Source organism: Pezoporus occidentalis, unplaced genomic scaffold (assembly GCF_034315485.1).
Source record: "Pezoporus occidentalis ecotype Australia unplaced genomic scaffold, CSIRO_AGI_Poc_V1 ctg118, whole genome shotgun sequence".
In the NCBI taxonomy this organism is placed as follows: Eukaryota; Metazoa; Chordata; class Aves; order Psittaciformes; family Psittacidae; genus Pezoporus; species Pezoporus occidentalis.
In genome coordinates, this window is record NW_026912972.1 from 3215701 (window position 1) to 3240880 (window position 25180).

General features: G+C 42.3%; 1 protein-coding gene and 1 long non-coding RNA gene across 2 annotated transcripts in view; one reads left to right on the forward strand and one right to left on the reverse strand.

Annotated features, from left to right (window-relative positions):
• LOC134155536 (uncharacterized) overlaps positions 1–2915 on the reverse strand; it is a 42144-nt gene extending 39229 nt beyond the window's left edge. Inside the window, exons 1-2 of the long non-coding RNA XR_009961613.1 lie at positions 2735–2915; positions 2569–2642 (exon numbers count right to left, since the gene is read on the reverse strand). This is a non-coding gene — a long non-coding RNA (uncharacterized LOC134155536). The remainder of the gene's footprint in view (positions 1–2568; positions 2643–2734) is intronic.
• Positions 2916–7980: 5065 nt separating this feature from the next.
• Positions 7981–25122, forward strand: ACADL (acyl-CoA dehydrogenase long chain). Its single transcript, XM_062602216.1, has 11 exons — positions 7981–8102; positions 10182–10343; positions 13329–13466; positions 13904–14068; positions 15013–15079; positions 16278–16442; positions 17102–17203; positions 18447–18560; positions 20606–20733; positions 22689–22775; positions 24469–25122. The coding sequence occupies exons 1-11, from the start codon at positions 8029–8031 to the stop codon at positions 24560–24562; spliced, it is 1296 nt and encodes a 431-aa protein (XP_062458200.1). The 5' UTR covers positions 7981–8028; the 3' UTR covers positions 24563–25122.
• The last annotated feature ends 58 nt before the right edge of the window (positions 25123–25180 follow it).

A 25180-nucleotide genomic window follows, 5' to 3' on the forward strand; every position in this document is an offset into this window, starting at 1 on the left:
GTGCTTCTACCTCAACAAATCTGGCCACACGAGGTTATTTTTCTCAGCTACAAGGACTAGGAGGTCACAAGTGACAGGCACCACATGAAATAAAAAGAGTAAACCTCTCTCTCTCTCTCTCTGTCATGGTTGCCGTTAAACTTGTGAAACAGGCTTAGAAGTGGACAGGTGAAGAAACAAAGCACCCATCATTTGTTATACCTGAGGAAAATCAAGTCTTGTGTATTTAAGCCAATCACTTGAAACTTTATGTAGACTTGCAGTTGGGAGCCACAGAATGCTTCCACTATATGGAAGGAGCCTTGTGATAAGGCCAATTAAAAAAAGAAGTTAATTTTCAGAATAAAAGCCCCTCCTGAACTGGCACCGTTGTTTGAGTTTAAAAATCACTACAACACAGCCACATTTAACTTTTCACAGCAGAATATAAGGAAAAAAATACTGAAGTCAGGTGTAGCTTATAGGAAGGTCAGTATAGCACAGGGTTCACAACCTCAAAAGTTAAAGCTTATTATCACAAAAACCTCATTAGATGTCTCCTTTGTTCAATATTCTCTTCATATGCTCCAAAACAACATAACAGTGATCATCTCTGCCCACACCTACAGTGAGGACGGTGGTATTTAGTTTCATAGACTTAACCAGGTTGGAAAAGCCCTTTAAGAACATCAAGTCCAACTGTTCCCCAGCATTTCCAAGGCCACCACTAACCCATGTCACAGGACCTTGTCTACACGGTGTATGAACACTTGCAGGGACAGTCACTCCAGCACTGCCCTGAGCAGCCTGTTTCAATGTCTGAGCACCCTTCGGGGAAGGAATTGTTCCTATTCTCTATCTAAACCTCCCCTGGTGCAGCTTGAGGCCATTTCCTCTTGTCCCATCCCTTTTTCCTTGGAAAAGAGACTGACCCCCACCTCACTTCATCCTCCTTTTAGGTAGCTGTAGAGAGAGCGCTTCCTACAATCTAGCTAAGTAGCTAGTGGTAACAACATGACCCTCAGCCACCCTGCAGTAAATTTATGTCTGGAGATACCATACAGTATTAAATGCTTAGAGACACGCTACAGAGCACCTGTGGGTCAGTTCTAAAGTTTAATTTACAAGAAATTATGACAGAATAAGGCTTTAAAATAGCTACTAAAACTGAAACTGCTGTCCACCCCATCATTAAAGTGCAGAATAGTATAGAGATCTGCTTCCTAAAGTAAGCAGGCAAATTTTCTAGACTTTTTGCCAGAGTTCCTGGTACTTAAGGCGCATAGAAGGTCTCTTCGCTCTGAGGGGAAAGCTTCTATTCACACGCTCTTAGTCCCCATTAAGTAAACTTTTCCAGGGCTCAAACAAACACATGCTCCACAGAATCCCAAAAGCCCCAGCAAAAAGGAGAGAAAGCTACACCTCATTCCAGGTAAAAGGGATTAATTGCTTCCTACACTCTTGTTACAGAAGATGTGCATATCCTAAACTGGGTATCATTCAAGGAAAAACATAAGCATTGAGTATTTTAATGCACCAGAATCACCTGGTACCCCAGGGGAAAGTGAGGATGGGAATTTTATGCACACTCCTGTTATAAAAATTTAGCCTTGGCCATGATCTGATTTAATTATTTTATTACAATTGATTAATATCAAGAGGCAATAAGCAAGCAGCACTGGGTGTGCGGGGAGTCTCCTCTCCGCCAACAACGCACACCAGGGTTTTTGGGGTACAGTCTCTTATACTTCTCGGTCCAGGGTTTCAGTTACTGGTTTTGAGTTTCAGCCAATCCTGTTGTCTTCTTTGCCTGAAATTCGATGTGGCTCCTTTTCATTTGTTTCTGTCCCGTTGCTGAGGTCTTCTCTCCAGGTAAAAAACATACTGAAACTTCTCGGTAATACATTAACAGAAAGATGTCTATCACAAGCTTAACCACAATCTTAGACCCCTATATTTAACAGGATGCATCTCCTTGGTTACCTAACCCCCTTAAAGCATTCAAGCAGCTAAACGAAGCTGAAAGCGTTCCTTATTGTTTTAACAGTCTAAATGATTAAAGAGGGGACTAGCTTATTCCCTTGTTTCTTCTTCTTTCCCATCATTACTTTGACACCAACATTTATTATAATCAAGGTCGTTTTTATACATTCCACACATGGTACACTGGTCATAGGTACACTGGTAACAATGATTTCTAAGTTCTTGACACGAATCATTCTCATATTCTTTACACTCCTTAGGCTATTACACAACTCACCTCTACCAATTCAGAGGTACAAAAACCAAACAAGTTTTCTCTTTATCTTTCTCAATATCAGCTCTCCTAACTGTTTGCTCAGGAAAGCATTTTCTTTGGCTCTTTGTGAGACTGAAACAGATCCATGTTTTACTCCATGCTATATTGAATGCTACTGTTTTTCAAGTTGTTTTCCTCCATGCAAATGACAGTACTTATTAACTGCCTCATTAGTTTAAAAAGTGGTTTCAATTCAGAGTTTCTCATCTGCAACATTCCTGTATATCTAAAAAGCTAAGGTTATTTTCAGAAGACAACAAACTAAACACCTCTGCTTTTCTTCAACATACGAAGTTTCCTCTGGTCTGTTCCTTAGTCATCCAGAAAAGCATCTGATCTTCTAATCTGAATCTCCCACACATCCCTGATAGAATAAAACCCAGCGATTAGTTGAATACATATAAACTACACTACACATAGCAAAAACATGCTTTCAGAAGAGCAGGAGTTATCTACCTTCTCAGCAAGTTTGCTAAGGTTGTGAAACAAGTCACACAAAGTAGGCATGCCACCACCTACACAAGCTCAGAGTACATCCCTACAATCACAAGGCAGCCTTGCTAATCCCTACATTAGTAATGCAACCATTCAGCGTAACTTTCTACATCTTCTGAGCTCAACACCTACACCTGTGCAAGAGTGGTACTCATCTAATCTAGGCTGTTGAAAGCAGCAAAGCACCTGTTAAAGAAATCCTTTCCTCAGGGCAGGTTAAACCCATTACATTAATTCATCCAGTTCAATAATTGCTTCCTTCGCACCATTTCTGCCACGCAGACCAGTTCTCTCTCAGTCTCTTGCTAAACTGTGGATAAGAAAACTTTTCTATTTGCCTGGACAGACAGGTGCAGCCATGGCTGCTCAACAACTCCTGGTCTCTGTGTGTAACACAACTAGCACAAAGGATGGGAATGAAGCTGAGACCTCTCAAGCTCCTTTCACAACACCAACTCTGAACTGGTGAGAATGGCTTTAGTTAATGGCTGAATTTCAGACGAAGACATGTGGAGGAAATGATGAGCAGTCCATTAGAGCTAACTACCACAGTAGTAGATACAGCATCTCACTAGAGCTATTATATCCAAACCACCAGTGATTCTTGACTGAAAGGATACATACGTGCTCTAAACATAAAAGACTGTTAAAAGAGCAGTAAAGATACAAAATTTAGGATTAGGAAACCATAGCATCAAAGTTACTTATCACTTACAAAGAAAAAGCACTTCATGAAGGCTAATCTCAGCGTTAGCATTTCAGCTCTATTAAACCAGCCAAATGGAGCAGGTTTTTGGAATTGAGGCCAGGATGGAGGAAGGTGAGGTGGTTACCAGGGGTCTGTGCCCTAAGGAGACCCACTTGAAGGAACAAGCCATCAGCTGCAGCCTATCTCTCTTGGCCACCTCATGTCACACCCACATGACTGACATTGTGTGACCCCATGCAAAGGCACCCTAAGGAGAGTCACGTATCAAGGGAGAAGTAAGCTGAGAGTTCTGCATCTTATTGCAGCTTGCCCTGTGCTATAATGCCAACATAAAAAAGTTGGATGAAGAGCACACAGGTCCCCTTCTTCTCGAAAGAAGACAGCAAATAAGCTTTAAATAACCTCCTCAGAAACCAGACCTCTAGGCTATTCATATCAGACATGAATAGTTGGACACACTCTTCGCAACACAGACTGGAAGTCTAAAAAGGGGATAAAGTGCTTTGTGAGAGGAGTCAGTGCTGACTCTTGCTGTGTTTTCAAAACTTCTAGTCAGATCCTACAGCTTGGCTTTACAGGCAGCATCATCATCACATGTAGCACACAGGAATAAACATAACCATGGCTCTTTTAACAGGAGTCTCTATTACCCAAATACACAGAGAGCCATCTGGCAGAAATCACCTGCAGGGCTTGTATATGATGTTTATCAACTGTCAGAGGATCTCTTTTAAATGACTGATCAGCCAAGAAGGACATACCTATAAGCAGTTCTTCCGTTACAGATTTGTACCTTGGATATCAAAAATTATTAAAAGTCAAGTACATTCCAGTGGCACGAGAAAAGCTTTGAATAAAAACAGGACATTTGCATCCAAGGGTAGTTTTCCACATTAAGCAGTCTGTTACCAAACCCAAATCCAACACACCTAACCCTGGAGGAGACCACTCTTCCACAGGAACAGATGCTGCTGCAGATGTGATAGGACTAATGATGTCCCAGCTCAAGAACACACCTGGAGAGTAGTAGGTGACTTATCTGACAGAAAAAACATGCAATGAGATTTGTGTGCTCAATTTCTTTAACATTTCTTTGAGTTGCTGTAGGAATGATACAGCAAAGAGTATCTCTCCTAAAAAAAAAGATAATTCATTCTGATCTGAATATACTTGTACAGTCTTCATGTCTGGAAAACAGGTACTCCTCAGAGGAACAACAGAAACACTGATTTTGATCAAAACCAAAGCAAATTTCATTTCAACCTGTCTTACCCACAGAGCTTTACTTGAACACCTTTACTCCAGGTAACCTACAACTCCCTTATTTGCTAACTTTGTGTCTTACAAGACATGCATTTTTTTTCAGCAAGATAATGCTTTAAGTTACTTTCACTGTATTAAACACATTGGATATTCTTCCCAACAAAGCAGGCACTGAAGAGGATACGTCCTTTCCAGCTGTAGCAATTAGCTATTTACACTGAAAATCATGAAAAAGAACATATCTTACTCAAAAGAGACTCTTCAACAAAACTAATTTGTAACAAAGCCCAAATGTCACAGAGTCCTCAGGTCAGGGCAGTATTCTGTACACGAGGAGCCCACTGACTGGTGCCTTCACATGAGGCTGGCAATACTTCTAATATGAGAGGGGTGGATATTGCTAGTTCTGGGTGTGACTGGGGGAATGCAGTTTCCCAGTGTAACACAGAGATCTCCAGCAGTTTGGAGTCTCAAAGGAAAAAGCTTACCACTAACCACACAATATGACAGCAGCAGAGCTACTAATTCAGGAGAATTTGCACCCAATAACATGGCAAACTGTTCCTCTCCCCTGATCCATCTATACTACAGGTCAGGAAGAATGGACAGGCCATTTACTAGTGTGGAGATAACCACAACAAAGAGAAGGCAGCACCATGAAAAAGGGGAAAATCAGCATTACAAGCTCAGCCACATGAGCAATGGAGGTGCCAGGACCAGCCTGCACTAGGAAGGGGTCCACCACTGTCAGTTAACCCTGGCTATGCTGTGTCTCTGGAAAGTACCATTAGGCTGCTGCACTGGAAACAGCATCTGGGAGAAGGCCAAGAATGCATTTTAACTCTCTGCCTTGCTGCAGTATCTATCTCTTTTCCGTTTTCTGCAAGCACATGCAAAAAAAACACCCAAAACAACCTCAACATTATTCTTAATGACCAATTTTTAACAACCAACCTTCTCCCACCAAAAATGGTATACAAAAATGTCAATCTGTTTGTCATTGTCCATTTGAGGTACTTTCTGACCCTAGGAACTGACACTTGCAACCTGGACAGTTTGCTTTTCTGTGGCTTAGGGCAGGATCTACCATCGCTCAGTTCCTTCATCACTTTACCCTGTGCATGGGTGATGAGACAGGTCCTGACAGATCTTTTTTTGCTGTAACAAAGCTGACTGTACAAGGCAGTGAACTGGGTGACCTGGCACCCCCGGGAATGTGAACCTCCCTGCCAGCCTCCTGCCTGCTAACAGCCCGAAGGCCAAGGTGATGGGCTCACCTGGTAGCCTATGTCAGCCTAAGGAGGACACTCCCTAGGAGGCTCTACCTGACAGGCAATGCCCAAATCTTACCTCTTGGCACCCAGACTCAGTAATTCCCACCAGACTCTATTTCACTTCTTTCCTCTCAACTGCCCCTGCATGGTTTCCTCCTGCCTAAGTCTGATAAAATACGAGATCAGACCCAAATGAAAACATAGCACAATTTTTCAGCCTGCAACTGGTTTGGTAACATGGGTGCTTCTGGCTGTAAGTAGACAGACAGACAGCCCTCTGCACTGCCACTACATCACACTGAATACACGTACACCCTTCAAGAGGCTGGAGTCCTTCCAGGCAGGCCCATCGATAGGAATAGCTTTTCCTGTAGTGCCATCTTCTGGATTAGGGTGTAGGAACAATCTAGCTGAAATGGATTTATCAAAAGATATTTATCTGTTAAAAACTGTTACAACAGCTTTAGACTATGGATCAATATGTCGAAACAGCCAAACCACGGGAATTCTCTCAACAGATTATCTACAGTTTAACTCTCAATCAATTACTAGCTTTTAAATGACAAGATTTTGACCATTGTTTTCTGGCTCAATCTGCTTTGTGTTTTGAGCCACTGCAATCTTGCTTTTTAGATTTTGTTCTATTTATCAGGAAACACAAAGGCTGATTGCTTACAAATTTTGTGCCACCTCGTGACTCCGCAACGCGTGACGGCTCCCCAACGCCACGTGGAGAGGGAGAAAAGCAGGTAAAACCCTATTGATGGGGCCTGTATATTGCTTTAACCCAATTCTCATCACAGTGGTGGTTGTAGTTTCTAGTCAGTTTGTAGCTCAGGGTTTTGTAGGTAAAGGAAGCAGGGAGGAGCTCCTTTCTCACTGAAAGATCCCAGCCTGGTTTGTGTTGGAAGGGACCTTAAAGCTCATCCAGTTCCAACCCCTGCCACAGGCAGGGACACCTTCCACTAGAGCAGGTTGCTCCAAGCCCCTGTGTCCAACCTGGCCTTGAACACTGCCAGGGATGGGGCAGCCACAGCTTCTCTGGGCACCCTGTGCCAGCGCCTCAGCACCCTCACAGGGAAGAGCTTCTGCCTAAGAGCTCATCTCAGTCTCCCCCATTCTGGCAGGTTAAAGCCATTCCCCTTGTCCTGATCCTACAGGCCCTTGCCCAAAGCCCCTCTCCAGATGACCACCTGTAGCTCAAAACAGTGGATTCAGGAGAGTATTACCTATCTCCTGTGCAGTGTGGCGACCACATGAGCTGAAGGGAGGAAGAACTAAATATTTATTCTTTTCCCCACCTCCACTGTTTTTCTGACAATAATGCTCTCTCATCCTCCTGCACACAACGATCATAAACACCTTCCTCACCTTCACTGAAGGATTTTGGTGTGCAGGTTCCACAGACCAAAACCCACTGACGTGAGGCCGCCAGGCTCCTACCGCCAATACGGGTCCCGAGGGCCATCGCTGGGCCGGGTGGTGCCGTCCCGTCCCGCACCGCAGAACGCAGGTTCCCCCGGCTCCCGCATTCCTGCAGTCCCGGAAGGGGTGACAGACCCGCCCCTGAGGAGGGGGTACGGATGGAGCCAGGACAAAGCCGGGAGCGGCTGTGACCCCGCGCAACAACGGGAACCCCGGGAGCCGAAATCCCCTTCGCGCCCCCTCCCTCGGTGCCCACGAGCGGCCTTTGTTCCCGCTCCCCTCTGGAACGTGATTTTAAAACGGCGTTATTATAACAATTAATACAGATGTTTCAGCGTAATCCTGCCCGGATCAAGCCGAGGATTTGTACCCCGCTAAGGCGGGAGCCGGGATGGATCCAGGGGTGCGTGTTGTGACAGAGACTCCGGGCAGCAGAAACGCCCTCACCACAGAGGCTGAGGGGAGGCAGACGGAACCCAGGAGCCGCCGGGGAGCGACCCGGAAAGAAAACAATAATCTGTTATTAACGTGACCGTGCCCCGCCTGCTGCCGGACCGCCCTGCCCTGTCCCGCCGCTGCGTAAGATGGCGGTTCGGTTGTTCTGTCTGAGGGGATTGCTGCGGGCCGTCGGCCCCCGGCCCTTCTCTGCCCAGGCCAGGTTAGCGGGGCGCGGGACCTGCGCTGGTGGGCAGCGCCGGGGATAAAGCGGGGTTGAGGCGCGGGTGGGGAGGTGGATGTGTGGTGGGGGTGCCCGGGTGCCAGAGTCTGGGTTGTAACTCCGTGTATATGTTGATGGGCTTGCACATGCTATATGTATATATGCACATATATATACTATGTGTGTATATATATCCGTATGCATACTGTGTGAATATACATACGTTGTGGGCGTCCCTGTGTATGCATTTGGAGGGGTGGTGCGGGTGTGTGCTATGTGTATGTGTGGCAGGAAGATTATAGGCGCAGGTCTATGTGTATAATGTGTATATACTGATCTATGTGTGTGCCTGTGCCTCCATTGCAGGAGGTAACTGGGGTCTGGTGGCCCCCAGGTCTGGACGCCACCCCCCCCCCCATGCCCTGGGCTGTGGCCTGGCTCCCCCCAGGCCTGGGAGCCCCCCTGGATACTCTGGGCTGTGGCATGCCCCCCCCCCCCCCTTGCCCCAGGCCCAGGAGCCTGCTGAGCCCCCAGTGCCTGACAGGTTCAGAATCTCCTACGTATCCCATGATTGGGCCGACCTTTGCTCCACTTCCCATCCACGCTCTGGGAACATCGAGTCCCGTAATGACAGCAGGTGACAGGCTGGACATGCCTTCTCCTGGGAACACTGGACCCATGGCAGCAGGGCCCTTGGAATGGTGTTTTTGGGGAGCAGAAATGCAGGGACATCTTCATCCTTCCTCTGACCTTTAGGCTGTGTCTCCTAGGGATGTGGTTGGTGTGCTGCAGCAGCCTGGTCCTTCCTGTGTGCCTCATGAGCTGTGAGCCACAATTAAGTGGTCTTAAATATAGCTCAGCAGCATCTTAAACAGCTTTAAACATGAGATGGAGCTTTTGGGAGAGCCCAGCATGGAAAGCCTGTGCTTGGGGGTCCAAAGCAAGTTGCAGTAGCCTGCTGCTTTCAGCTATCACTAGGAGTAAATAGAGTCTGTGTTTCAGGCACGTTTAATCCTTTGCACCAGCAACAGTATGAGTAACTTCATGTGGCAGTAAATAAAGACCTTTGTCTCGGTAATGGAGTGAGTAAGTGTAGGCTCAGTTAAGCCCTGTGGGACTGCACAAAATTACTGTGCTGAGGATCTGAGGAGAGAGGAACAAAATAGTTTGAGAAAGGAACAGTGAATGCTTTTCTATTTTATATAGCTCAGCTCTGTATTTCTAATTTCTGGTGTTTTGTGGCAATAAAATAAAAGCAAGTCAAGGAACACAAAGAGATGACTTTTTATTTCAGCCCTAAAGTTGTATGTCATCCTTGACACTCTAAGCCCCTTCAAAAGCTTCAAACCCTTCCTTGTTACTTTGTAATTGCACTTCCCTTGTGGTTTCAGCTACTGACATCTACCATTGTTTCAGTTCTTGCTTATTGTTAAAGGAGCTTTTCTGCTTTTAGATTTGTTTGTATCAGAGTTTTGGGAGGATTAGCCTTCCTCTACAGCAAAGATACTGAAAACTAGAAGGAATTTCAAAGTTTAGGTTAGAACTATGCAGGCATATATGAGAATGCAGCGTATACTACCGCCCTCAGAGCAAGCAAATCCATATCATACTTGCTTGTATTTTGAGTGTGTGAATTTTCAATGTCATGGGTTTGGAGGCTTTTGGGAGTGTATAGAGAATGAACAAAACTGACAAAGTGTACTTGTTCAAAAAGTTTTACCCTTTCAGTTTAAATTGAGCTGAAGTGCATCTTGGAGGTTGGGTGGCAGAGAGAGAAGGCAGTGATGATTTTTAGCATCTCTAATGAGTAGAAACTTTACCCTCTCACCTACGTATGTATTATTATTGGTTTTAGTTTAGTTGAAGTGTTAAGGACAAACTGGTCTTGCTTTATCACCTTTCATAGCCCAGTGAAGTACATTGTCTGTTAAGTTTTACATTTATTGTGGGTATCGTTGAGACCTAACAGTGTGCAAGGCTTGGGACATGAAATATGTTTAACAAAGCAGGTGTCCCCTTTCTTTTAAAGGGTTATGCAAATGGGGTGTGCTAACAGATGCTTTCATTTGTCTTTTTTAGTCCTCTGCAAGCTGAGCAGCATGGCACAAAGCGCCCTGAACCATCTTCTGCTAAAAGCTTGCTTGATATAGGCACTCGGAGGATCTTCTCATCAGAACATGATATCTTCAGGGAGAGTGCCAGGAAGTTCTTTCAGGAAGAAGTGCTGCCTTTTCATGCAGAGTAAGATAGCTCTTACAAGTTCTGGTTTGCCAAATAATGTGCATTTTTCCCCAAAAATGCTTTTTGGGGGTGTTAATATGACGGGATAAACAGAATTTTTGTTCTCATCACAAGCTTTTTTAATTTACTCAGTTAAAACAAACATGCCTGTGAAAATCATATGGGGGGAGGGGAGGAGAAATCACACCTAAACAAAATTCACTGCATTATTTGAGCTCCAGTGCAGGCAATCTTGTCTTTAATCCTATGAACAGATAAATGCAGTTTGTTGAGTTGCAGCAAAAGAATCTCTGCTTGTAGGTATTAACTCTGACACTAATGTTCTGGGGGTGGAATTAGGGAAATAATTCAGTTCTTGAGCTATTGCACTGCTGTGATCTAAAAAAAGCATTGACACTGTGTCTGGGTTACATTGCAGTAGGTTTGTCAACACGGTACAGGTAGGATGGTAATTATGTATTGCCAACACACTTGCACAGAGTATCTTTGTTTACATTTCTGTCTTTTAACTTTTGCTTCCATGGAAATGTGTGGTCTTGATTAGAAGCATTGTACTTCTATTGAACTAGAGCTGGAGGGTGTTTTTCTACTTTGTTTTAGTTATAGCAAGTCATGTTATAGTTGGGGAGAGTAAATTAGCTAAGAACATGTTTTTGAACAAAAAAACCTTAAGCTGCAGAAGTGTCTTTAAGCAATTTTTCTTTATCTGAAAAATAGCCTTTCAAAAACACCAGGGGTTAGTGAAGGGCGTGTTCATAGAATCCCAGACTGGTTTGTGTTGGAAGGGACCTTAAAGCTCATCCAGTTCCAACCCCTGCCACGGGCAGGGACACCTTGCACTAGAGCAGATTGCTTCAAGCCCCCGTGTCCCACCTGGCCTTGAACACTGCCAGGGATGGGGCAGCCATAGCTTCTCTGGGCACCCTATGCCAGCGTCTCAGCACCCTCACAGGGAAGAACTTCTGCCTAATGTGTAATACAAATCTCCCCTCTGTCAGTTTAAATCATTCCCCCTTGTCCTATTGCTACAAACCCTTCTTGAAAGCCTCTCTCCAGGTTTCTTGTTGGCCTGTTCAGGTACTGAAAGGCTTCTGTAAGGTCTCTCTGGAGCTTTCTCTTCTCCAGGCTGAACCAGCCCAGCTCTCTCAGCCTGGCTCCAGAGCAGAGCTGCTCCAGCCCTCGCAGCATCTCCATGGCCTCCTCTGGACTCGCTCCAGCAGCTCCATGTCCCTCTTGTGCTGTTGCCCCAGAGCTGGATCAGGACTGCAGGGGGGGTCTCCCCAGAGCGCAGCAAAGAGAATCCCCTCCATGACTTGCTGCTCATGCTCTGGGGGTGCAGCCCAGCACACAGGGGTGGTTCTGGACTGCAGGAGCACACTGCTGGGTCATGCTGAGCTTCTCATCAACCAACACCCCCAAGTCTTTCTTCTCAGGGTAGCTCTCAACCCATTATCAGCTCAACCTATGTTTGTACTTGGGATTGCCCCAACCCAGGCCTTGCAGTATTAATTATTGCACTTGCATTGTTCTTGAATCTCACTGCTAGATGAGTTTCCTGATGCAGCTCACAGTGTGTTCCCATAAACAGCTGAGGTGGCACAATTGAGTGGGTGGGGTGTTGAGGCTCTGGGGCAGAAATGAACAGCAGGAGGCAATGGAAACAGTTTGCATCAGGGTTGTTGCCAGCTATTTTTTTTCATCCTCCAGCCGTGACCTCAAAGCAGGATGCTTTTCCACTGAACAGTCATATCCTATCCACAAAAACAGATGTTTTCCCTCATCTTTTGTTAAAATGACTTCTAATGTAGGTCTGTGAATGGGTACTGGCTCTGCTTGAGACTGGTGAATATCCAGCTAGCTTGCCAGGCAAACTGAAATAAGCTGGACTTGTATTTCTATATCACTTCATCAACCTATGAACTGTTCTTTTTTCAGACCTTTCAATTAAAGGAGGCTTCAGGCTTAGTTTATGAAGTAGAGACAAGAATGGCCCTGAAAGTGGTGGTGGGGAAGCAGAGATGCTCATGAGAGAGGTTTGTTTTAGATTTCCCGTGTAAGAACAAAAGGTCTGGGAATGAGCTTAAATATGTAGGATAAGATACTTGATTAACTGTGGATAAAGTTCTGTGGCATGGTTCTGCTGCACACAGGTGTGTCAGAGGAGAGGTTCTGGTATAATCTATCTTCCATAGGACCTTAAAATTGTGGTTTTTAAAAAAAAAAAGCACTAAAAGCAAAAGCTGGGCCATTAATGTCTGTCTGATTTGCCGGTGAGTTGGCAAACTCCGTAAAGAGGCACCATTTTTCCAAGAGTAAGTGATTCCTGTGGTGTTAAAAGTTTGCAAAGTGTCAGCAAATAAGCCTCAAGTATCTGTTTACAGCCTTGAAACTTCCTTAAAGCAGTAATTTACCGTGATACAGAACTGACTTGTGGTAAGTGCACAGGAGCTGACTTTATATAAAGGTGACAAATATGTTAATGCTCGGTTCTGATGAAGGAGTTCTCATTGGTAGAGTTGAAATCTTTCACAAAAGGTAGTGATGTGTTCCACTCATTTTGTATATGGGGAAAATGGAATATCAGGAAGATAAACACCTGCTCATAATTATCCAGCTGGTTGTAGCTAAAGCACTCTGGTGCTCAGTGCAATAGACAGCACTGCCTTCCATAGCAATTCTGAAAGAGATGTCAGGTTATATGTTGGAAGCAGGAGTTCAAACTTCTTGTACAGTTGGTGCCCCGTTGTGTCCACAGTGGCATCTATGGACTTGAAGAATAAAAGAACTATTATTAAGCTATCACTTCGTAGCTGCAAAATATCGTTGTCCACATACCCTACACATTGTCTGCTGGTGAGACTGAACGCCTCTTCCTGTGTGGTAAAACCCACCTGTGGGTGTTGCAGCGTGAAGCAGCAGCCTTGACAAATAAGCAGTAGCACATGGGGGATTTAATGTATAGCTGTCTTTGTGCTCATTTTGCAGGTGGGAGAAGGATGGCCAGGTGAGCAGGGAGCTCTGGGAAAAGGCTGGGCAGCAGGGATTGCTGGGTGTTGCTATCGCTGAAAAGCATGGAGGCATCGGAGCGGATATCCTCTCTTCAGCTGTGGTCTGGGAGGAGCAGTGAGTATCACATGCTTTGGGAAGAATTTCAGTGATATTATCAAGAGACTGTTATTTTTCCATTAGGTGTCCTCATTGTAGAATATGTTTGCTTACAGAAAATAGTGTTATCTTCCTCATAGAAATAATAGCTTAGACCCTCTTGTTTTAAGTATTATGGATGATTGTTTTAAGTAACAAATGTCATTGTGCTCCACTGTTAGGGCTTTGTGGCTGGGAGAAGGGTTTTCGTTAGTCTGGTAAGCTATATACCCATTTGGCTGTGAAAATGCATTCTATAAATAACAGTGCAAGTGCCACAGCTCAGATTGTGTGAGACTTCTGTGTGGTGGGGCTTTCTTCATTGTTGGGTCTGTGTTGTAACAGTGTAAAGCTCAGTGTTTAATCCTTGTGGCACTTTTTCTGAACTTCTAACTTCTTTTCCCCTACTCCCCAAGGATGTATGTTAACTGTACTGGCCCAGGATTCAGCCTTCATTCAGATATAGTCATGCCCTACATTGCAAACTATGGCTCTGAAGAGCAGATAAAACACTTTATCCCTGAAATGATCGCAGGCAAGTGCATTGGAGCTATTGCCATGACAGAACCTGGGGCTGGCAGGTAAGCTAAATAGTAAAACAATGGTCTTAACATTATGTGCTGTCTGTTGATTTGTCAGTGAAAGCAATTCTGAGCCTCCTGGTTATATGGTCATTTTAGTTATTAGACAATACCCTTGATTAGGTAGGACCTCAAAAACCCTGTTATACTTTACAGCTTTGTCATTTTCAAGATGCTTGATGACAGTCCATTTCTGTATCATCCCACTGTGGGCAAATAATGCTTTGTGTTTGCTTTTATAGTCTGAGTTTATAGTTACTAACTTCCTTGTCATGTGAACATAATTTTAATACCCAAGGTAGTCAGGAGAAAATTATATACCTCAGTAAAGAGGGCTTGACTTTTACTATTATCTTTTGTTGTGGAACAGAATTCCCTGTTTTGTCTCCTCTGAGTCCTTTCAAACAGAGAAGTGTCCCTCCTTGCCCATCATTATTGAAGGGCAGACAGCACATGTTCGAAGTAGACATAGCTGATCTGGCCAGTTCCCAAAACAGAGAGGGACAGGTGAAAAGCAAAACTTGGTGTCGTGCTTCTACAAATGATAGATGTTGCCAGTGGCTTTTTACAGAACCTCCTGATAAGGGTTGAGCCTGCTTAGAAGATGCGGTTTTGTCTGGTGCTTATCGTTTAAGACATATTTGTGTAAGGGGATACTGACCTGTTGGTGTTAGTGCTTATGACACCACCTTCCACAAGCAGACCCATGAAAACGGGACCTCCTGTTCTTGTACAATTGTATGGATTTATCATCCCTTTCCACAACATGCTTGTGGTTTCTGTGTTATGCTTCAAGTTCTTTCGCCGTGTTTCACTGTCTGCATTTTCACTGACCCTGTTCGTGGACAGTATAAAATTACTTTCTTTTATATTGGGTAGAATTCAAGATGCAAATTGAAGCTTCTGCAATGGTTTCTTGAAGGGCCTTTTGAATTTCATTTTAGTGACTTGCAGGGAATCCGAACATATGCAAAAAAAGATGGAAATGACTGGATTCTTAATGGGAGCAAGGTAAGTGAACAGACATATGCACCTCATAGGCTTCAGGAAGTGAATGCATCCAAGACAGTGAAGGATGTTTGCCAGTGTTATTATCTCCCCCCAGCCCTTTCATTTTGGGGGGATTTTGTGGGTTATGCTGTGATGGTGAGTTTTTTTGTTCCCCAGTTATTTTTTCCTAGGACTTGAGATGGTGCTGTCAATTTGCAGACCAAGTTATGGAAGGGCTTGAGTAAGTTATTTTTGTAACTTTTAAATAACCTTATCAAAAGGCCCATTTTTCTCTTAAACTAGGAAGAAGAGGGGAGAGGGGAGAAAATAAGTTCTGCATAAAAATAAGCAGCACCAGAGCTGTTTTTTAGCACTGAGGTTGAACAACAAAACAGATATGCTATCACTGTGAAATCTGTGGCCCAAGTGAAAACTTGGCATTGCCGTAATGCAGGCTGTGGAATCTTTATTCAGGAACCCATTGGTTGTGTTAGGTGAGAGAACCCAACTGGATCAGATGCTCTGTGTGTGTTGTCAAGCTATTGCAAAGCTGGCAGCATTAACTTCTTCTTCACTGCCAGCAGTGGGTAGTGCAAATGGAAGTGTGGGTTCAACAGGGTTGGTTTTAAAGCTATGAAATGTCTTAATCTTCTTTCTCCCCACTTTCTTTTGTACTCCTGCTGATAACGTGGTACTGATAGAGACTTCTCTCATTAGCAGAATTTCCAGTGGTGAGAATGTGTGCAAGGAAGTATGTATGTATAGGTATTCAAAAGGGTATTTGCTCATGCTGCACAGTTGAGGGCAGATAGCTCATTTCTTTAGTTGGAGTTAAGATGGATCACTTTGGCAGGTTCATGAGTTAATTTGCAGGATTATAATAAGCAGTTGTGACAAGGAGCCATTGATAGTTTTAGATGTTATACCTTGCTAATTTAATTTTCTAGGAAAGAGATCCTCTGTGTTCATTTGATCTCTGCATTCAATAACATACTCCTTCTTTATCGTGGAGCAGGCAAAAGAAACAGATATTTGCATTTAAGTTCATACTTCTGACCCATGCAGCAGTTCTCAAACTAATTCCTAGTTTCATAGACCTGGTTTAAAAACACTTAATTCTGGAAGCTTTAACGTCTTTTGGACACTTGCAGCTCACCCCTGAAAGAGCTAATGCCATTTTTCTAGCATGTTGCTTTATTCCAAGTTGCATTTTTTACAGGTATTTATCACTAATGGTTGGATGAGTGATGTAGTGATCGTGGTTGCAGTTACCAACCGGGAGGCCCGATCTCCTGCTCATGGGATCAGCCTTTTCCTGGTGGAAAATGGAACAAAAGGTTTCATCAAGGGACGCAAGCTGAACAAAATTGGCTTGAAAGCTCAGGTGAGTTCCTACCATCCGTAACGGGTAGCTTGGAGGAAGTCTAAAATCACTTCATGCCTGGCATTTGCTAAATAAATATAAAAACTGATGCTATTCAAGTTCTTAGGCTCTAGAGCACAAGTGATATACATGCAAGGTATGATGCTGAGTTTGGCTAATAAGTCTGCAGCATTCAGTAAGGAGAGACTTGAGGAACCTGGATTTCTTCATTCTGAAGAAGCCTGAAAGTACAGGATCTTATTGGAGTCTTCAGCTTACCTGACAGTCAGCTGTAGAGGTGGTAGCACCTGATTCTCCTAAGAGGAGCATAGTGAGAGTGGCAAGGGACGCAAGTTATGTTAAGGAAAATTCTAAGTAGGTATTAAGAAAAAAGATCACCATAAATGTGATCATATAGTGGAACAGGGGGCCAGGGGAGTTGTGGAGCCTTCATATTAGGAGCTTTGGAAAGAAGTGGACGAGGCCTTCAGCTGCTTGCTTTGCTGGAGCTGCTGTTGGAAGGAGAGAAACAAGGTAACTTTCAGAGGACTATTCCAACCTAAATGGTTCTATGATTTCAAATTAAAGTGTACAATAGCAAGAAAAAAATGAGGCAAATGAAGTGGAATGAAGAGATGAGGATGTCAGGCTCTGAATGGTTATGTTTAAAATCCTCTTAGGACACGGCAGAGCTGTTTTTTGAAGATGTGCGGTTGCCAGCCAGTGCCTTGCTTGGAAAAGAGAACAAAGGCTTCTATTATCTGATGGCAGAACTCCCTCAGGTAAGAGGAGCTGAGTGTTTGCTGTCTGTAGGAAGAATACAGGATGATTTTTGTCATCATTAGAATTTGATACACTTGATGATAGTGTATCATGGGGAGCCGCCTTGGGCTCAGAATCGGGATGTCTGTAGGCAAGACTGTGTCAATAACTGCTGCTTAACTGGAGTACACAGTTCCTAGTGCTAATGGTGTAATTCTTTGGGCATTGATAAAAATGTTGATATCCCACCAGCTCAGCCCTATCTCTTAATCAGCGCCCTAGCTATTGAAGAAGCTGAAGGTAGTGTATTTAAAAGAATGTACCACAGTTTTTCTGTATAATTCTATCATGAAACCACTTTGCTTAGGAAATTAAATACAGCTTGGAGGTGTCAGATGCATTTGGCATTCTCTTTACAGAAACAAGCAAACACTGCTATTTTAGCTCTTACACCAATAGAAGCATATTAAAGATATAAGGAACTCTTCTTTGTCCCTATAGCAAAGTAAAGAAGTTGCCAAAATACCTTGCTAGTGGAAATAACATTTTTACGACTTAGTTTATGAAGTTTTGTAATTATTTGAGAGGATAAAGAAGCAATGTGGTCTTTCAAAGCATGACTGCTTTGTCAAAACTATGTACTTGCCTTATCTGTTAGGGGACATGTTTATTTAATTTTATCCTGTGAGCAAGTACAAAACCTGATCAAAGGAAATGTTTTACTGCTTTAAAGAAATAGCTGCATTCATGAACAGGTTCAATCTGATGCATCAGATGATTTCAGTGGTGCTAGAAGCAATTGTTCTGTACTTAGTTCCTGTTTTTCAACATGTTATGATGAAGGAAAAAAACAGCCAGGGATTTAGTTGTTTTTTGGTAGGTTTTGTTTTGGTTTATTTTTGAGTTGTCCCATTGAAATGGTTAAATACAGTTGTTCTTTAACCTCAGCAGTGAAAACCAAAGATTGAACCAGAATTTGGTGTGTATTTTTCAGTCAGCACAAGGCCTGTAGTTGATTTGTAGCTATTTTCTGAGTCGTTGTGGTAGAATACTACCCTGGAAAAGACTTAACAGAGCTTCAGGCAGGAGGCATTTGTCCCACTCATTAATTTCAGTAATGCAATGTGTCTGATTTGATACTTCATGTGACTTCTGCCCCCCTCCCTTAATGAACCACACTGAACACCTGTGCCCCAGTTGTGCATCTGATACGGAGAAATGTAGGTCTCATTCAGATGGATTCTGTAATTTGTGTTTCAAAAGGAAAGACTGCTAATTGCTGACATAGCTCTTGCCAGCTGTGAATTCATGTTTGAAGAAACAAGGAATTACGTGAAGCAAAGAAAAGCTTTTGGGAAGACAGTTGCACACTTGCAGGTGAGTTTGAGCTGAGAGACTTGTGTACAGATTCCAGTGTGCTTTTGCTTTATATGTGAAGTAGGGAGCAAAGGAAAATCACTGGGCTGTTTGCAAAGGACTGTTTGCACAGTTCCACTGTTGGACCATGGCTGTTGTTTGCTTCCATGCCCAACACCACAAAAGCCTTAATGTACGTGTTCAGTTAGATACCTCCCAGCAATGCTGCTTTTGGAAGTGAAATGTGCAAGCTGAAACAGGCTTTTTGCTGCTGGTGAGACAAAATCGCCTTGTTGCTCTTAGGCTTGTGTTTTACTGTCGGAGGTCTTAACCACAGGGTCTGTTACACGTGCGTATGCGTCTGTATCTGCCTGGAGTTCTACAGACTGCAGAAGAGCTTGGTGCATGTGCAGGTGCTGCGTTCCTATGCACACAATGCATTGCAGAAAAATGAGCTTCAAGGCTGATGCTGGGGGCTGCTCCTGGGCAGTGACCTTGCTGCCTGCATACAAAGGTGTTTGTATTCAGCTGTATGGGTATTGTAATGAGATTCCTCAGCTACCAGCTAGCTGTGTATTCAAGTGACTGCATATGAAAGTGTTGGATCATTCTCTGTGAGCATACCTCACTCCTAACAGTGGTAGTTAATTGTGATTTGAGACACTTCTGCCTACGCTCTTTAGTTGCAGTCATAAAACAGATGTTGCTTTCCCCAGTAGTGTGATGTTCGAACTTTCCTGAAAACCACGTTAGCTGTTAGGACTGGAGCAGACCAAGCTCCTGCACATTTGGTTTATAGGACAGAAGTGATTTATATGGGTTGGAGGATGTTGTTGAGACTTCCTTTGTCAAAATCAAACCTTTAGCTGTGAATAGCAGCAGAATCAGGCCCTTTAAAGGCTGGACTGCTTGATGTCTTTCAGAAAATTATGATTTTCATCTGATTTTAAAGCTAACATTCAGAAATGTAGTAATATGCAGTGTGCAGCTTTAACACAAAAGAAATTTATTTTACCTTTTTTGTAATGTAGGTAAAGGATGCTTCCTAATTCTGATAGTTCGCTGTGCAGAGACCTCCAAAATAATCCCCTTTTTTAGGCTAGCCTACTACCAACCACCAGGTGGCAAATAAACTTAATGAAGTATATTATTTTTGCTGAAGTAATCCATTCTTGCATATCTCTTCAGTTTCCTTTTTGTTGCTGACAGCTAGAATATGCATATAATGAAAAATCCTTTCTAATTAGAACTCTGCCTTGTCTAATTCGATTAGTCATGCCACAGTAGTGTTTGAAATCAAATCTTTGTAATAGTAGACTGCTCCATTATATTTCTTGTCAAGGGAAGCAAGAAGGTATTTTTTTAATATATATATATACACGCACAGTTTCAGAACTGTGAGATTAGAAAACCTGTTGTTACCGAGTGCTGGTTTTATCCCCTTCCTACCAGAATAACAAAGATGGGTGGATGCTTGCGTGGCCTGGCTTTATAGAATCTTAGCAATGGATTTATTCTAAGTTTCTTTTACCTCTTCTACTTAGAAACTCTTACAATGTGACAGAACTTAGTGTTGAAAAACTTTCTGATTGTTAGTCTAAAAGTTCCTTTGGTTTTGCTTGTGTCCCTTTGCATATGACTTAAACTCTCAAGAGCTGAATGCATAGAAAAAGCTTTCAGTAGATAATGAAATGATATTAACTGGGGAAGTTGGTGGTTCTATGAAGTGAAGGGACATTCCCCCACAAGAGGCAGCCAAGAGGGACAGAGCACCCAGTGCCTCCTTCTCTGCTCTCTAGGAATTGTGTCCAGGTTATGGGGTTCAGATTCTTGTAAAGTCATGTTTTGAGTTGGTGTTGAGAAGTAAAGGGTTGTAATTTTCTCTAATAAGATTGATAAAGCCATAATTGTATGGAAAGTAAGCTGTCTTCTGGTGCACAGAGCCAAAGTGGTTTGAAATGGCAATTTCTAACATAAACCCTTTTAGAAAATGCTCCATTTTCTACTTCAGGGATCACTTACAACTGTCCTGCTTCTGCTCTTTCTTTGTCCATTTCCAACATCAGACGGTGCAGCACAAGTTGGCAGAAATGAAAACACAGATCTGTGTGGGCCGAGCTTTTCTGGACAGCTGTTTGCAGCTGCATGCAGATAAACGTCTGGACTCCCCCACAGCTTCCATGGCAAAGTATTGGTATGTAGTTACTTGTATGATCTTGATAGGAGGCTGATAAAAACACTGAACTGTTCAGATTTACTGAAAAGGTAACACTGCTGGCTGATTAATAATAACGTAGTCAGCTTCTAATACAGACCACTAGCTTTAGATTTAATAGTGTAGCCATCAAAAAACTTTATTACATTGAAAACCAGTGTTGCTTAAACAGATCGATTTCCAAACAATAGTGTGCTTTTAAAACATGCTTCCATTAATAACCAGATCAGGACTCGGCTTTAGCTTTGAGTAGAAGTGAGTATTTTGTTGGTATTCAGACAAACATTTATATTTTTCTGTAGCAAGTTGTTGTTGAGGTTTTTTTGGGGGGGGGTTATTTTTCTTTTTTTTAAAGGGGGTGTTTGTTTTGTTGTTTTTTTTTTAAAGCACAGGTTTATTTGAAGCTCACATGGTTATTAATCGTTAATGAATTAATTTTATTTTGCAATAGCCCTTTTGCCCACCCAGTCTCTGAAGCTGTCTGGTTTAGGAAAGAAATAGTTGGCTACAGTTACTGCTGTAACTGAGACTAAACAGTGCTTTCCTTTATTGGCCAGAACTCCTCCTTCCTCTCCCTGTACTTGGTGGTGTTATCTGCTAACTTACATTTAACCAGAGAAAGCTGGATGAGTAGAAACATCTAAGATAGTGGCACATAAATTTGTATAGTTTTCTTTCTGCTTGCAAAGATGGGAGGAAAAAAAAGCACATCAGACATGAAAAAATAATTTTGTGGAAGATGCACTGGTGTACAGCTCCTAGAAATGAGCAGAGATTACTGAGGAAATCCAGAGAGAGTATTTACAGTGAAAGGAAGGATTTTGATTGAGTGCTGTTCTTGGCAGTGATTACCTAGAAGTACCAGGTACGTAAGCAGAGGCATTCAGTTTTGAGGAGGAGGAAGCAACTAGTGTCAGCTCAGATATGTAGACTTACTTCCTCAACAAATTTCACAGAGTGAGCCATCTGAACTCCCCTACATTCCCAACTGTTTAGTGGCACAATTTGTTATGGATTTCCCCTTTCCCTAATGCAGTCTAGAAAATGCCAAAATGTAGAATTGCTTTATTCCCTATTAGTTCAGGAGACTGTCTCCTGTTAGTTTTGCTTCAAACCTTTTGTATAGTCCTCGACTTGAGTTAGAGCTTTGAAGGATTTTAAAGCACAGTTTGTGCATTTCATTTCTAATATGTGATGAAAGGTCTGAAGATTTTATTTTGTGGTGACAGTTTGTATTGTGTACCTAAATTAATTTGAACATATATTTAGGAAAGAGAGTTGCAATAACTCACTGCTGCAGACTAAAAGTTCATATAATAAACTGTAAGGATTTAACTGGATGAGGGAATGGTTTGGAGAATAGGAGAGGAGTAGTTTGAAGAGGACTCTTACATTCTTCATTGAGAAGAAATTGACTTGAATTGTAATTTTTTTTTTCCTGTTCCTTCTCTGAAAGTTACATGCTTAGAAAGTGTGTGTGGGAGGGTTGGTATCTTTCAAATTTAGCTTGACCTTCCAGTGCAGTTCAGATCTTTATTTTGAAGTAAAATCTGAATTTTGCAGCAAGAAATCCTGTTTAAGAATTACAGTTTTTTTGTAGAATTGAAGACTATAACATCTGTTAGGGAAAATAAATTATGCTTAGGTGATGGATGTACTCAAGAGCATCGTGGTGTATTGCTAGTGGGAGTGTAAGGGGCAACCTGTGATTGCTGTTACTTTTTGACAAAGCTGAGGGATTTGGTAAGAAAAGAGACTATATCAACCTGCTTTACAAAAGAAATCTCTGTGGCTATGAGAAAGGTAAGCAAGCTTGTCTGTATATAGAATAAAAGTTTGCTTCTATTTTTGACTTGCTCCGTTATCTGTGTATCTCGTGATGTTTCATAGCATAACATTCTTCTAAAAACCAATTTTTTTTTTGACTGTTTAAGGGCTTCTGATCTCCAAAACAGCATAGCTACTCAGTGCGTGCAACTGCATGGAGGATGGGGGTACATGTGGGAGTATCCAATTGCAAAGTAAGTGTAGCATTTCAGACTTGAATGATGAAAGATTACCAGCAAACTAAAATGAGGCACCCCCTTTACATCTACTTGTCAGTTTTTTAATGTTTAGAACTGATTTACTGTCCCTTTTCTCATCATGTTTTTTGAAAGGCAGTCTACTGTATGGATGTTTGGAGGAAGGCTTTGTTTTGATTCTCCAAATAATTCATAAGCTGATGAGCAATTAATCTATATTATTATCTGTTTTCCACAAAATAGAAGTTGCTTTTCTAGAAGAAAATGTTAACTGTAAAAAAAAGGGAAGCAATGTAAAAGTAAAAAAGAGGACAGGTAGTTAGCATGTTTTATCTGAAATAAAATGCATGTGTATGAAGGAAGGAAAACCTGTTGGTCAGTCTAAATATTGTGTAATACTCTAGCATAACAAATTGCCCAAACAAGAGTATGATTGACTACATTCAGCTTTTTACATCCTTTTAAGTGTAAAAGCTCAGAGATCTACGTGTAAAAACAGGGTTTAGCTATTCCAAATTTTTGTCTTACTTTATGAATTTAGGGATATTTATGGAGTTCTTACATATTTCCTTGTGTATTATCTGTCAAGATGTGTTTCCTTTTGTGTACGTGCCATTTGCCACACTAAGTAGACTTTTCTGGAGCTGTTTTTAATAAAACAGAAAGTGGATGTGATCTGATAGGAATAGGAAAATCAGGAGTGCTGTGCGGTTGTCATAAGTAACAAACTAAGTTTAACTGAGTAGGTTTGACTTTTTTAAAAAATCAGTATTATTCTAAATACGTTGAGTGTGAAATGTTGCTTTAAAATAACTTTTCTGCATGTTTTTAATGAGTATAATTTGTGAGTGTCCTGCAGCCTATCTAAGTTGGAAGGCCAGCAAGTTCTGTTTAGGATGTCCTCGAACTGCTGCTTATCTGTGTGTGCAGTAGTTGTCCATACAGGGTTTTATTATCCCCATGGTTCAGCAACATGCCTGTTTCCAGAGAATGCTGTATTGCTCCTGCGCTGCTCTTTGAATAATGAAGCAGAATCAAGATGGAAAAGCAAGCTGTCATTGTCCTGTGTGCTCTCACCAGCTGTGCCTGTACTGGGGCTGGTTCCAGCATAAGGATGGAAATGGTTTGGCTGCATGCAGCTTTCTGCTGCTGGCCCAAATAGAGCTGGTGTCAGTAGAAGGCTGTAGCCAGCTGATGTGAAAACCATTGACACTTTCTTCTCCTCCCAGGTTGTTTGAGGCCCACCTCAAAGAAAGAACTGACAACACCATTAGCACTCCTCTTGACAGGATCAGACAGGCCAGGGCATTAGAGCAATTTACCACGATAACTATCAGTTTGGCTCTGCAGGAGTTGTTTTTTAACAAGGAAGCACCTGGGTGTAGCAGTTCATGCAGGCGTGCTGTTCTGCAGGACGAGTGTGATGGGGGAATGGGAGCTTTGGTGTCTGGAGCTGGGTTAATGCTCGGGTGCTGAGAGGGAGCATTAGAGGGAGGGAATAAGAGTTGAGAGGTGAAGTAGTAAGAGTATTGTTTTATAGAGTTTTATTTAATTAATTTATTTAATTAATTAATTTAATTAATGTAATTATTTAATTAAGGGGGATAGTGGTATCTTTTTGTTCTGATTGTGTGTCCATTCTGAAGAGTTGTTTTTAATCTTCCCTTTTTTTGTTTTTTTTTTCCTTCAGAGCTTTTGTGGACTCCCGTGTTCAGCCAATCTATGGTGGCACCAATGAAATAATGAAAGAACTTATTGCTAGAGACATCGTCAGTGACAAGTAGGGCAGGTGCTTACTAGTTTGAAGAGTCTTCCCAGAATCCTATGTATTAATGTAAGGTATAAAATCAGACATCAGAATGTAAGTAAAATAAATGTGGTATATTGTATTCCGTCAAGGAAGTGATAGTATTAAAAAATAGTAACAACAGTGTGCTCTATGCAGAATATCTAATATTAAATGACCTTTTAATTTAAGTATTTCGGGACAACACAGAGTAATCCTCTGGGTTCCAACAGTTCTGGTGGTGAAAGGCAGTTTTGTGTCTGGGACATTATGGGTAGTATTTCAGACTTGATGCCATTATATCGAATCCAGCCCTTGCTTTTCAGAATCATAGCTCCAGAGAAGCCACATTCTTCACAAATGAACAGAACTTATGTTAGCATTTATCACTGGATTTGTATTCCCCTTTGACAACCTGGCATTGAAACTTAACTACTGTCACTATACAGTTTGGGGAGGGACTGTACAGCTGACCTCGATGTTTACATGTAATCCAAGCTGCCTTATTTTAATTACTTTGTTCAAATAAATATAATAAAGCATTTCTATGCAATCTTACAGTCGTCTACATTACTTTAAAGCCTGAGAGAGAGTTGCTTCCTCTGTGCCCTTATTC